The 14,041-nt window shown below is 36.1% G+C and overlaps 4 protein-coding genes across 5 annotated transcripts; 3 read left to right on the plus strand and 1 right to left on the minus strand.

Annotated features, from left to right (window-relative positions):
* Positions 1-46: 46 nt before the first annotated feature.
* Positions 47-3,519, minus strand: LOC139100111 (inactive CLIP domain-containing serine protease A3-like). 2 transcript variants are annotated; one of them, XM_070652708.1, is made up of 12 exons: positions 3,239-3,519; positions 2,760-2,785; positions 2,627-2,699; positions 2,267-2,394; positions 2,174-2,201; positions 2,043-2,111; positions 1,955-1,982; positions 1,361-1,550; positions 1,126-1,227; positions 939-1,062; positions 643-709; positions 47-569 (listed from the first exon to the last, which is right to left on the minus strand). In XM_070652708.1, exons 1-12 carry the CDS (start codon positions 3,381-3,383, stop codon positions 464-466), a joined length of 1,086 nt encoding a protein of 361 aa, XP_070508809.1. In that variant the 5' UTR covers positions 3,384-3,519; the 3' UTR covers positions 47-463. The 2 variants fall into 2 exon arrangements, with proteins under 2 accessions (XP_070508809.1, XP_070508808.1); XM_070652707.1 differs by having other exon boundaries at positions 1,361-1,562.
* Positions 3,520-4,429: 910 nt separating this feature from the next.
* Positions 4,430-7,064, plus strand: LOC139100112 (inactive CLIP domain-containing serine protease A3-like). Its single transcript, XM_070652709.1, has 12 exons — positions 4,430-4,588; positions 4,653-4,678; positions 4,742-4,817; positions 5,210-5,269; positions 5,336-5,415; positions 5,550-5,607; positions 5,671-5,734; positions 5,884-6,125; positions 6,182-6,228; positions 6,348-6,471; positions 6,641-6,707; positions 6,901-7,064. The coding sequence occupies exons 1-12, from the start codon at positions 4,450-4,452 to the stop codon at positions 7,001-7,003; spliced, it is 1,086 nt and encodes a 361-aa protein (XP_070508810.1). The 5' UTR covers positions 4,430-4,449; the 3' UTR covers positions 7,004-7,064.
* Positions 7,065-7,815: 751 nt separating this feature from the next.
* Positions 7,816-10,191, plus strand: LOC139100114 (protein THEM6). Its single transcript, XM_070652710.1, has 3 exons — positions 7,816-7,899; positions 8,769-8,923; positions 9,182-10,191. The coding sequence occupies exons 2-3, from the start codon at positions 8,782-8,784 to the stop codon at positions 9,622-9,624; spliced, it is 585 nt and encodes a 194-aa protein (XP_070508811.1). The 5' UTR covers positions 7,816-7,899; positions 8,769-8,781; the 3' UTR covers positions 9,625-10,191.
* A 127-nt stretch (positions 10,192-10,318) lies between these two features.
* On the plus strand, positions 10,319-12,527 carry LOC139100361 (uncharacterized). Its single transcript, XM_070652978.1, has 2 exons — positions 10,319-10,526; positions 10,871-12,527. Exons 1-2 carry the CDS (start codon positions 10,319-10,321, stop codon positions 12,511-12,513), a joined length of 1,851 nt encoding a protein of 616 aa, XP_070509079.1. The 3' UTR covers positions 12,514-12,527.
* Positions 12,528-14,041: the final 1,514 nt, after the last annotated feature.

Here is a 14,041-nt window from a genome sequence, read left to right on the forward strand (position 1 = left end):
TTTTGGGATACTTGAATGGCATTTGACAAGAAAATGAGTCACGGGATTCGGAAAATTAAGAATTTTCAGTTACTTTTTATTTTTTAAAATTGTTTCACAATTCATGTAAATTATTTAAATTTATGATTTTATTAATACAATATTAATACATATGACAATCTCAGAAGGCACATGATGTAGAAAAAAGTAAGAAAATGCTGAGTTTGATGAGACCTTGGCTAAAGAGATCCACATGTAAGGATTCCTCAGACTCTCAGACTCGGTATCGGTTTCTGTCTTGATCTTGTTCTTGGTCTTCTTCTCAATCCCGAATCTTGGTCTCGGTCCAGATTTACTTCTCAGTTTCGCCTTTGATTCCAGTCTCGAGACTTCACAAAAACCCTAATGTCAGACTACACTCGACTTGAATCCACATTTTCCCACCTATTCTACATCATACACCTTCCGAGAACTAAACTGATGTTTATGGTGAGATCGTTGTTTGTTGAATCCAACTGATGTAATTGACGACATTAACATAGACACCAGGTACATTTGATGATCCACATCCGATACCCCATGCAACCAACCTATGGATTGAGATTAAGGGAACGTTTCAATTAATAAGTTATTGTCTGATTCCCGAGATCAAATTGTACTCACCCAAAGACATACCACTGGTTGGCTACCTGACAAACTAACGGAGCACCTCCATCACCTGTACATGCGTCTGTAATGAAATAATTGATCAATTTAGAAGGAAACAGTGATGAAAGTGAGCTTTAACATGCAAATAGCATAATAGCTTGCTAAATGATCATGCACATGGCTATATCCATCAGGATACTCTTCGAAAACCAAGGAATTTGCATACTTAATGCTTTAAATCCTTCAATTCATCTGCTCTGAGTGGATATAACAACTTCACAACAATTCTAGGTCTAGTTTGACCTTCTTACCTTTTCCAAGCTCTCCACCAGCACATACGAAACTAATTGCATCCAATATAAAGCTCTGTCCTAGTCTTGTCGATCTTAGCAGACTTTGACATGTGAATTGGTCCACAAGTGGCAAGTCAACTTCCTTAAATGTCCAAAAATTAATTAATTAACAATATTTTTGAATTAAATAAATTAATGCCCATACCTTCAATAAACTCGATGATATCTGTCCTCCAAAGTTTGCACTTCCATATCCAGCAACCATGCATCTAACCCCACTTATCATGTTAGTTGGTAAACAAGCAGTCTGGAATGAAAAATGAATGAAAAATTGATGTTTTAGTGGATTTTAATAGGAGGTAAAGACTCGACTAGGCCCAGTTGTGACTTGGGGATTTATGCCGACACCGGCACCAAGTCAATGTTATAAATCCACTCACCCCAATAGTAGGCGTCGATCCCAAATTGACAGATTGTGATAACCTCAAAATAGCAATATCATTTTGTAGGTTTGATGGATTGAACGACGGATGTGTGAAAATTCTTAAAACATTGAACGTTTGATAAGGAATAACTTCTGTTGAACCATCCCATCTTCCTAGTTGCACCATGAACTGCTGTCCATTGACCCTAATATCAATACTGAGTATTAATTATTTAAAATGGGCAAATTTTGAGGTTTTTTGAGGCAGAGCTTGATGTTGACTTGGGTTTTGTCTCAGGTGTGGATATGAGAACTATGACCGTTAAAATTTTATAAATTCAAAAATATTTTGACAGTTGGAAATATTTGAATTTTTTTTGACCGTTACAAGACCGGGTTTTGTATGGAGTTGACTTTACCGACTTTTCCTGATTTTTCCCATCTTTTTTTGACTTTTCCGAATTTTTCCTGAACTTTCTCAGATTTTCCTGAATTTTCCTAATTTTTTTTTATTTTTTCTTGAATTTTCAATTTTTATTTAATTTTTCCTGAATTTTCCCGACATTTCCCAGTCGACATCAAGCTCTATTTTGAGGGTTTTAATACTTACAGTGATTGATTGAGTTTGTGGGCAACAGCTGTGAATTAAATTAAAGAATTAGGCATTTTTGGGTATTAAGGTACAAGGCACAACTTACTTAAGACATGCATGTGATCAATCAGTGCACCAGTTCCCTGAAAACTAAAGTCCTGCTGTCCCATGATCACTGAAAAAATTGAAATTCATCAAAAACTCAATGATTTTTGGATATAATTCAAAGTTCCTTACCAGCAAGCCAAGGATAAGCACCGTAATTCTGTGAATAATCCAAAATAAATTGAGTTTTGCTGAAAAACATGACGAAAATTCTAAAATACTTACAGCTTGTCCAGAGCCAGGTGTTGGCTGTCTAGCCCCAACAATTGGTGGATATCTCCGTCCACATTGATATCCCAATGATGGACAACATCGCTCTAATCCATTTTGACAGAATACTTGAGAGTTGACGACTGGAAAAATTGGGTAAAATTGAGAAAATACTAAAGTATACTAAAGTATACGAAAGTATACTAAAGTATACTAAAGTATACTAAAGTATACTAAAGTATACTAAAGTATACTAAAGTATACTAAAGTATACTAAAGTATACTAAAGTATACTAAAGTATACTAAAGTATACTTAGTAAGTACACTAAAATAGTATGATAAATTAGTATACCAAGTCCAAATCAAACACTAACCATAAGGAATCCCAGTTGATGCTGGTGATGTCAATTGTATTGATGTTCCGGTTCCACTTGATGTCTGACCGTTCTGAAATTTATTCAAATTTGATTTAACATTTGGTTTTGTTGGATTTGTTGACTTTCTTACTGTTTGAATCCGTATGTCTATGTTACCTATAAAATGTATGTGGAATGTTAATGTCAATGTGATTAGTATTAGTTGGTGCAGTGGTGGGCAACCAGAGGGCCGTGGCACAATAGTATGACGTCAAAAACCCATGAAAATGCCATTAAACGAATGCCGTGTGTGGTTCCGGTCGAAGTTTACCATCAAGATGTACCGCGAAAAATCAAAGGTTGCGCACCACTGCCATGAATCTTAATTGATTTGTCCTAGCTAGTAAAGGAAGTAAGCAACCCAAAAAGACGTAAAACTTGCTTTTTTGAGCAGAGTAACCAGAAAAGACGCTTAAAATCATGCAAAGTTGGCAGGACTTTGGAGTCCGCACTCCAAAAGTCCGGCAGAGTCCTTCCAACTCTGCAATCATGTTCAAATAGTATATTATAGGTGTGGAACCTCTCAAAAGCATGCTCAATGCCTGTCAGGGTCATTTAAAAGCCACAAACCTGTTCCATCTGTATTCGTTCCAGTTCCTGTTCCACCATTACAATTGCCAGATGTGGCACAAAAACAAACATTTGGGACACTTTGTGAATTAACGGAATTAACAAGAATTATGATATTTAAGGCATAGATGATCATGGCCTTCATGTTGGATATTCCTCAAAATTTTATGTTCTTGATTTATGTAAATTTTATGTTAATATATTTCAAAAATAGCAGCTTTAAATCATTGAATTAGAACTAAAAATTGCACAATTTTATCCAAAATTCAAAGCTATGTCTTGTTATGTCCAAACTTTATTTCAAAATGACAAAATTTGAATCAAATTGGAACTAATTTTGATGATAAAATGTTAACATGTTTTTGAGCTTGTCCTGTTTTTGTGACTTAATGGATTGAGTTAGAATTCACAACAATTTTGGTGATGTTTTGCCCTTCATATTCATGAATCAGATATTGGGGGGCTTATGGGCTGTCAAATTGGTACCTTTTTTATACTGATTATGAATCACTTCCGTTGAAAATGGTGTTCTACATCCCCTGAATTTGTTAGCAACAAAAGGTATTCAAAACATGTTAACATTGGGTGCTGTTCGCTTATTAAGTAGCGCTGTTCAAGGTGGGATGGGATTGTGGGGAGAAGTAGGGATAAGGAGGGTGGTGGAGAGGTTGGATGAGTTAGAGAAGGGTTAGGGGTTGAATGCTGAACGGATGAACTTAATTCAGATTAAAAATGGTGGAATTTTGACCTGGAATCATTAGAAACCAAGTTAGAGTCACGTCGGGCATGGGTAGGATCAGGGATTCTGAAGAGAAGATAGAGTCAAGGATAATGCTTCTAACGATCCATTTTGAATGGTCGTCAGCGAAAGTGCAGAGCCAGTGTAGTAGACTTAACCAGAACGTACCCCAAGAGATAGGCAACTCCAGCACAAACAGATACTGCATAGTGAGCAGTTCTCTACTGTCTTTCCTATGTCTACTACACCGGCTTCAGGCGCCAGCTAAGGGAGGCAATGGATGACATTCGATCTGTATGGCCAGCAAAGTTACCTAACAACTGCACGTCCCCCATTAAACCACCTTTCGAAATCGTCAAAATTGTCAATATGTTTTTCACAATTTTTTCATCACTTTTTTTCACATTCATAGAATTTTAAATCAGTTCAACTCAAAGTTTGCAACCATAAAATTCACAATTTTTGATTAAAAATGTGGACACTTCTGATTTCACTTCTATACTACAAATTTAGTCTTATAGACTCTCAAAGTGTTCCTGGTGTGTGCTTTTGTGTGACATCTGGATATTGTAATACTACGACGGGTACGAGTGGAAGCTTGGATGGATCAGGTATTTTATATTGACATTCTGTACACTTGACATGACATTACATACATTCTTGTATTCCCAACAGGAGCAATTGACATTCGAGTCCAAACTGTAAGGACCACAAATTTATTTAATTTCTTTAATTTTCCCAAATAATTGTCAATCAATTTTCAGAACGGATCTCCACCACCAGGTCCAACAGGTACAACATTGTCATTGACAACACCAGCATCATCAGGAATTAATTTAAGTAAATATAGACATTATTATAAATATACAAGCATGCTTTTATGGGATAGAAATGCTTGTACAGTATTAGTACCTAAATGCGGTATCTTTGGCTGCTGGGGTATTAGATCAAGAGAAGCAATTCGGTGTATCCAAGTGCAATACCAAGCCTTACACTCTCCGGAAAGCACACAAACGTAGAAATGTCCAAATATCTGATCCCAGACCGAATTGACTCTAGTCAGGGACCGGATTTCCTATAATCTGAAGTGGAACTAGATTCAATATGGTCTGGAGCTGCTCTTTCGGTCATTTCTGCGCTGTAATTTTTCTGGGGTCGGACATAAAAAACAATTATGTCGTCTCTGGTCTGCCCAACTTCATCATAATTATTAACAATTTCGTTCATTTTAGTTGTCAACAATCAATTTTCATGTCTATATCCCGGACTTGACAGATGTTGTCTATCAGCAGGTTTTTGGATTAATTCTCTAAAATTTGATAAAAGTCATCGAATTTGATTATTCTGTATTTTTTCAGGTTATCAAGGCTATCAATGTGGAATGCGTTATCCAACAATAGTTGGAGCTGATCGTCCACCAGTTGGATCTGGTCAAACTGTAAGTAGCTTCGATAACATACATAGAGCATGCTCGAGAGCGATACGTCAGGTTGTTCTGAACTTCGGAGCATGCTCTTTGCCTGTTAAGGCTTGTCTATAGTTAATCATGAATATGTCCAAATTTATATACAGCAATATGGAGCTTATCCATGGATAGCAGCGATTGTTCTTGGAAATCAAACATTTATTGGTAAATTTTAACAATTTTGGATCGGACCTTTACAAAGGTTTTCTAATACTTTCCAATATATAGGAACTGGTGCACTGATTGATCATCAGCATGTGTTAACAACAGCCCACAAGCTTAATGCATCATTGTAAGTTATTAATCTATGAATTCACGGTTTCAACCCCACTGAACTTCCAACCCAAGCTATTTCTCCAAATTGACCTTATATCCACCCAGTCAAGTCCCTGGCCATCCCCTCCCAAACCCAGAACAATTTACAATTCATTCTAATTCCAGTTCAACCCAGCTCTTCGTCCGTCTCGGTGAATGGGATGCATCTGCTGACAACGAAAGAATTCCAAGCCGGCAACTTCCAGTTATTAGAGTTTTTATTCATCCATTGGCAAATTATGGCAATTTAAAGAATGATATAGCAATTTTGAGAGTCGCATTTGTCAATTTGGGTGACACGCCGACAATTACGACTGCATGCTTGCCATCGAATCCAATTACGTCAGCTATAAGGTGCTGGATAGCTGGTGAGTTGGTTTACTGTTGATTTTGGAGTTGAAGATGATAATTTTTGAATTTTAAGGCTGGGGTTACAACAACATGAATGGATTTTATCAAAGTAAACAGACGGTAAGTGAGTGGCAATGGACATGCGGACATGCTTAATAGTCTAATTTGAGCATGCTGATTGTTTGATCGGTTCAATTGATTTCAAAATAATCTAAAATTATCAAATTTTGTTCATGAAGGAAGTAGATGTCCCACTTGTTGATCAATTTACATGCCAGAACTTGCTAAGGTCAACTAGGCTTGGTCAAAGCTTTATTCTTGATAACACTGCATTCATCTGTGCTGGTGGAGAAAATGGAAAAGGTAGGGAAATTAAGGATGATCTAAAATTCAGCACTGATGTTCTAAATTAGAGTTGTAAACAGGCACCGGTGGCAGACAAGAACCGTATAAATTAAAAAGAAATTGTACGGTTTTTGCCTGTTACAAGTGCCTGTTCCTTATTGAACTAAAACATCAATTTCTACTTTAGATGCCTGTACTGGTGATGGCGGGGCACCTCTTGTATGTCAAATAGTGAACCAGTGGTATGTTGTTGGGTGAGTATGGGAAAGAAATCAAATCATTAAGTCCTGAATGACAAATGAAGGAGTTGGAGTCAAAATCTCACTGTGCAGATCATTTGTGATCCAAAAATCTCAAGACACCCCTCACTACCCCCATTCATCTCCTAAATTTCCGCTATCCATATATCAAATAAGCTTATAATCATTCAATCTATTCTTAACACAGATTAGTTGCATGGGGTATTGGATGTGGAACATCTAATGTACCTGGTGTGTATGTCAATGTTGCAAACTACCTTCCATGGATTCAACAGACGACGAGATTGTAGAAAGCAGCAACAAACATTCGGTGAAGTTATATTGTAAGGAGTTTAAGTAATGCTAAAGAAAATGTCAAAAAAAGTTCAAATTTTTCAAAATTATTCAATAAATAATCAAAATTTTAATTTAATTTTGGATTAAAATTTTAAACTTTAACGTGAATTTTAAAGAGTTCCACAAAGGAAGTTGTTGATGGTGGTGCACATACTTACTTACATCATTTGCTGGCTGTAAGCATAAATTGTGATCTATGGCCTCCCCCAGTCAGTTCCTGAAGCTGGCTCTTTTGCTTGCTATCGCTTGCCAATTACCATGAACTTACAAGGCAGCGAAAAAGCAGCAGTGGCAATTATGACCTTAGATAGGTGTCTCCTGAAGTTGATTCCATCGCTGGCTTTTACTTGCCAATTTCCAATGTCACTCGACTTGTTATGGACCAAGACCTCATATGGGTATTGCCTGAAACTGGCTTCAATTTGCCAATTTCCAATGCCTTGATCAACACTTGTGTTGCAAGTCAAATTGGCAACAACAGAGCCAGCTTCAGGCGACATCCATGAGAAGCCTTGGATCTCAATTGATTTGTAAGACTTGTGAACTTCCAGGTGGAACTGGGATGGTTCTTTTTTAATGGTACTCAAATTTAGACACTCACAACTTGCTTGTCCACATCGTCGCATTATCATAGACAGCAATTTTGGATTGTATGTCTAAATTCGATATTTCTATTCCATTTCCCCTTGAACATCTGCAACCTGGAAGTCCAACCAGAGAGAAATCAAAAATTGAGAGAATCATAGAAAGTAATCAAGAGAATAAAGTCAAGAAGTGAAAATATTTACAGTCGGAAAGTTGTCGTCTTAGCTTTTGGTTGCCAACAAGTGGTTTTTCGTTTATAATTTGGGTAAGTTTTGCATTCAAACTACTTCGAGTGCTCTAGATTGTTCAAAATTGCCTCAATCATCACTTAAATCCAATATTCATCAACAAAAATAGCCATAAAGTCTGATAAAATTATTAAAAATTCATAAAATTAATTATTTACCGTACAAAACCTTTACATGTGTTAGTGTTGATAGACTAATTTATTCAAAATTAAATTTTTATGTGTGGTTCACCTTTGGCTAGCACCGCATGCATGAAGAAGACGTTTTGAAACAGTTTTTTCTTCTATTTAACCCAAAAATATGTAAGAAAATTGTGGCTGATTATTGAGAATTTTTTGATGATTTTTTTGATTTTTTGGATGGTTGCGTGTGGATTTTTGGGTGATTTTTTCAAAAATGTGGAACTGATTTATCAAAATTTGATCAATTTTTGGAACTGATAAATCAAAATTTGGAACTGATCCATCAGAATTTGATCAATTTTGATAATTTTACTAGCTTTTTCGAGATTCTCAAGCAGCACAAGTCGGTTATTTGAATTAAATTCAGGCACCACGCTAGTGGTACTCTGGCAAGCTTCTCCGGGGCAACCGGACTCTAACATGGCGTTCTAGGTCAACTTGACTCTGACATGGTGCCGGATTTAAGCAGAATCTTTCACAAAATCTGAATTATAGTCATCTGGAGCCAAATTTTGATCAATTAACCTACTTATGCCATTCAGACCTTTCTGTTATTACCTAACTAACATCCAGCACCAAAATTCTCAACCGAATCCGATTTTTCATTGAAAAATCCACTCAAATCCACTCTCAACCTCTGTTTACTACTCATTACCTTAATAACAACCACTAATTAACCTTTTTACTTAATTTCTTTTTCTTAGAAATCACACAAAAATGGGTTTCACGACAGTCGTAATTGCCTTATTCATCTACATCATCTGGGATGTCAACTACTTCATCAGATGCGTCTTTACACTCGGAATTGCACAATTTTTCCAACGTAAACGAAAAATCAGTGAAATGACAACCATTTATGGTAAGTATTGTATTGAAGAAGTGGGTTTGGGGATATTTAGGGGGACATTGAGAGGTTCAGAAGGAGCATGGGTTGGTGAGTGACCTTTAGACTGAGACAAGGTACCATATTAAGCCATGACACCAACAAGGTTGCTCACAACTCCACTAAAATGTTCAAAATTGTCGAAAAAAAGCACAAAAAATGACTAAAAATTCACAAAATCCAAAAAATCCTCAAAATGTCTAATTTTCCCCACTTTCATCTCTTCCATTCCAGGCCTCTGCACAACCCAAGACGTCGACATCTTCATCCGTCACATGAACAACGCCCGTTACGTCCGTGAACTTGACTTTGCACGTTTCCACTACTACGGCTTATGTGGAATCTACCAAACAATCAAAAGCATGGGCGGTGGTGCTGTTCAAGGTGCCAGTTCCGTCCGATATCGTCGTACAATTCCAATTTTTAGTTTCTATAAAATCACAACTGAGCTCATCTGGTGGGACGAAAAGGCAATTTACTTACAACAGAAGTTCATCACATTTGACGGCTTTGTCAGGGCTATTGCAATTTCTAAGCAGAATATCACCAAAGTTAATGTTATGGAGTTGATGAAGAAATTTGAGGGCGGTCAAAAGCGACCGGAACAGCCAGAAGAATTGAGAATTTGGCTTGAGGCTCTTGAAGTTTCCAGCAAGAAGCTTAGAAAGGCTGATTAGATTTTTTAGGTTATATTTTTATGGGATTAGGTATTAATAATGCTCAATTTGGATTGTTATGGGATTTGTAGGATAGATTGGAGATTATTGGATGGAAAGGGGGGCGTTCGGAAGTTACGTAACGTTAGGTATAGCTGTTTAAGACCCTCCTTACCCCATCGTAATGCCCTCTGTAGCCATAAATTGGACAATTTGACTAAATTTTAAGATTCCTCATCCTAACCTTAACGTTACGTATTTTACGAATGTATCCTAATGGTCACTTACTACGTAACTTTTCACCCTAATTTTCAACATTGTCTTAATGAGAAAATCATCGCTAGAGATGCCGACAATAACCCCTAAGACCCCAATCCACCCCTAAGAGTGTTACGTAATTTACGAATACTTAAGGTCATTTATTACGTAGCTTTTTACCCCAATTTGCAATTTAATCTTAATAAGATAAGCAAGGTGTTAACTATAACCACAAGACCCCAACCCACCCCCCAATAGCGTTATGTAATTTACGAACGACCCCAAAATGCTTTAAATTGTTAATAAAAAATTATCAAGCAAAATTTACAATTTTTTTGTTTTATTTTAAAAATATTTAATGTCAAGCTTGTTTCAGGAAATTGTCAACACCTGTGTGACTTTATTACCAATTTTTTCAAATTTAAAGTACCATAAATTGCAGCACAAAGGGCTTAAAATGATTCTAAAAGTCTCAATTCTAATTCTAGTCTACAATCTAAATTTTGTTGCTAATTTTCCAGTTGAAAACTTTTCTATTGAACATAATGAAACAGAAGTGCATGAATTTAAGGAAGTTAATGGATATAATGTCCATAATAATAGTCAAAGTGAGGCTGATTTTGAGTTAGTTCATGAATTTGATGATGATAAGAGAATTATTAAGAGTAAGTATGGGGTTTGGATGGAATAAGTTGGATATTTGGTTCATAATGGGGACATTAGGCTGGTGTGACTCTGGAAGGGGCATATTCAGGGATGAAGGGGGTTTGGAATCAACTCCATCACTAACCATCCTTTGGAAATGATTCTTCAATTTGCTGAGATTTTTCATGACCCTCATACAAACCTCGACCTCCCTAGCTATGTCCCTAAATGAATTTAAACCAAATCCAACATTAAGTCTGAGTCATGTCGACCTAGAACCCTATTTTCGGCCAAATTAACCGATTTGTGCTATGTGGAGCAATTTAACTCATTGTAAGATCTAAAAATAATTTCAATATTTCAGAACGTAACACAAATGAGCAAGAAAATTCAGCAGAGAATCATATCCATAATCATGATAACCACAGTCATCATCATTCAAATGGTTTTAGCTATCAAAGACCTTCAAATGTTCCCAAAGAAAGTGCTGAAAGTCATCATCATCACCAACATCATCATGTAACTGAAATAAGTACCAAGAATACTATGGAAATTGATGGACATACTGCTGAAGCTTCAAGTCATTCAACTCTAAATGATTCTGATGTCAATCAATCTGCAAAACCTTATTTTGAAGGCAGTAATCATGAAGATTCAGAAACAAGTATTGAGCCTTCATCTGACGGACATACAACTGAAGTTGATCATCTCACTGCTGAGCAAAAAACTGAACTTGACCATCTAACTACTGAACAGAATATTACAGAAGCAGTTACAGATTCAGTCAGCATTCAAAAGTCAACTGCAAGTATCATTGATGGACATCAGACAGAACAGCACAATGACACTAATAAATCTACAAAATCTAATAAAATTGCATCAAAAGTGACAAAAATTTTGATAAATTCTAAGGAATCAAGCTCTGATTGTGAAGATTCAGTTGAAGAAAGTGATGTGGCTTCAAAGAATTCCACAAGAAATTCAAAAAGACCTAATGGATCACAGCAAGGCACAACAAAATCAATGGATCATACTGTAAGACAGAATTTAACGACAACCATGAAGAAGCTTGAAGAAAAAAGTCATCAAAATTCAGGAAAACCTGAAAATCATACTTCAACAAATAATAGCATTAAAGCTACAAAATCTTTGAGGACATCCACTATGGGAATATCTAAAAAGGATAGAGGATCTACCAAATCATCAATCGAAGCAACTCTGCATCATTCAACAAGTCAATTGTCAACAACTGATCATCATTTACTTGATTCTAGTGATCATTCTAGTACTAATTCACCTCAAGGTACCAACAAGTCAACAACTGCAGTTGATCCTAAGCATTCTCATGATAATCACCACACAGATACAAAAGAACATGATTCAGACCCCAAAAGTCATGAAACAAACTTAAAAACCACACAAAATTCCAATCATTCCACTCACCATGTCCACCAAACCCACAATAACACTAACCCCAATTCAACTCACAATCCCAACCATACAACACCTCACGAGACACCTCACAGCAATCCTACCCATACTCCCAAACATAATCACACCAAACATCCATCCCACAACTCCACATCCACCAAAAACCCATCAAATCACAAAATAATTCACAGCCAAGACACGACACATTTTGATGAATGGACAATAGCTGATAAAATTGAGTCACAAGAGGATAACAAGCTAGGCACAAAGCATAGCCACAAAAAGACAACAATTCATGCCAAATCCACAAAATCTCAAAATTCAACAACAACTACACATCATGAATCCATTAATCTTGTACAGCAACATACAGAATCGACAACTGAGTACAAAGTCAGGTTTGCGATTCCACGAGTAGCACAGAAGCAGAGTCAAGGCATGAAGAATGATGAAAATTCAAGATTTGATCACAATCATTTGGATGATGATGTGGAAATATTGAGGATGACTGAGAAGAGTATGACGGCAGGTGGAAGGAGACAGACTGAAAAGCATAATTTTAAGTTTGTTGGGTAATTTAGTGATGTAATAGTTGGGATTTTTGGATGGAGTTTGATGGATGTTGAGGATTAATGAATAAATTAAGCTATTCAACAGCATATTTCATTGGTTTTTCATTAATATTACGATGATAAGTTCCTATTGATCTCTCCATTGATGACTATGTCGGGAAGTTGCAAGCAAATGTCAGACCTAGTATGTCCAAAATCATACAAAGATAAGTCGTTTTATGAATTAAATTCAAATTGGTCTTGCTTACATTATCAATAGATGGCACTAGTGTCGAATATCAGTCAACATAACAAGAATAAATCCAAAACATACAATTTTATTTTAAAAATAAACAAAAACAGAATGTGATCAAATTAAAATTCCGCCAAAAATATTGAAAATAATTGTAAGATGCGATACTGAGAATCAACAACAAGAATCTCAGAGTCAGTAATGTTGTGAATCTCAAAACAGTATTGTTATTGTTATCTTATGAGATTCCAAGCTTAAAAAACTCAAAATAAGAATCTCGGTCATCAAAACTTCGGATACTTTACCCATAAATGCTGTTAATCTGAGATCATTTTCATCAATAACCATCAAAAGTTCAGCAAATCAGCACCAAAAAATATAAAAATTAAAATTTTAAAGAAACATCAATTAACAACCAGAACTTCAAGAAGTTAGCATTGCCAACAAAAACTAACATTTTATAAGCCACTTGAGTATTTGCCGCATCTTCGCTGATCATTTCATACATTATGTCATCAAATAATTCAAACGTTGACAACTTCATGCCGAAAAAGATGAAGATTGAATTAAACGACGACGATTTTGAGTTCCAGCCAGTTGCAAAAAGAGTTAAAATTGACAATGGAAGTGAAATTGTTGAGATTAAAGGAGAAATTAGTCAAATTAAGGATGAAATTGAAGCTGTGATTGACATTGAGCAAAATAGTCAAATTAAGGAAGAAGACGTGAATTCCGTTGAGGAAGTTGGATTGACCATCACATCAGATAAGCCAATATCAGCTAAAAGACTGAATGTTAAAGTTACAATCAATGTTAAAAAGTCAAAGAAAACAACCAAAACTCAACAAAATCAAGCAATTGTCTACAAATCTCAAGAAACTGAGTCAAATGGCCTTCGCAGAACTACAAGAAGTAGTGGAAGGCTCGCTATAAAATCCGAGCTAATGAATCATTCAGCACCAAGCCATCCAGAGTCAATCAAACCCGAAATCATCGACATCAGCCAACAAGCAGTCCAACAATTCAAAGCAGAACCTGAAAGCATCGATATCATTGACTTATCATCGGATGTAATCGATGTAAGAATCCCTAAAAATGAACCTCTTGACACATCCTGCGAGATCATTGAAGTTCCTATAAAGGAACAATTGATCAAAATGTCACCAAAAAAGGAGGTACTGGAATTTATAAAAATATCCCCAAAGTCACTCAAAGTCCCCAAAAAGGAGGAACCAGTCAACATCAAATTGTCACCAAAACTTCCAAAAAAGGAAGATCCAGACCAAGAAAACCGACCCTT

The sequence above is a fragment of the Chironomus tepperi genome, unplaced genomic scaffold (assembly GCF_022539635.2).
Source record: "Chironomus tepperi strain 1889 unplaced genomic scaffold, CSIRO-AGI_Ctep_v1 contig_58, whole genome shotgun sequence".
Lineage (NCBI taxonomy): Eukaryota > Metazoa > Arthropoda > Insecta > Diptera > Chironomidae > Chironomus > Chironomus tepperi.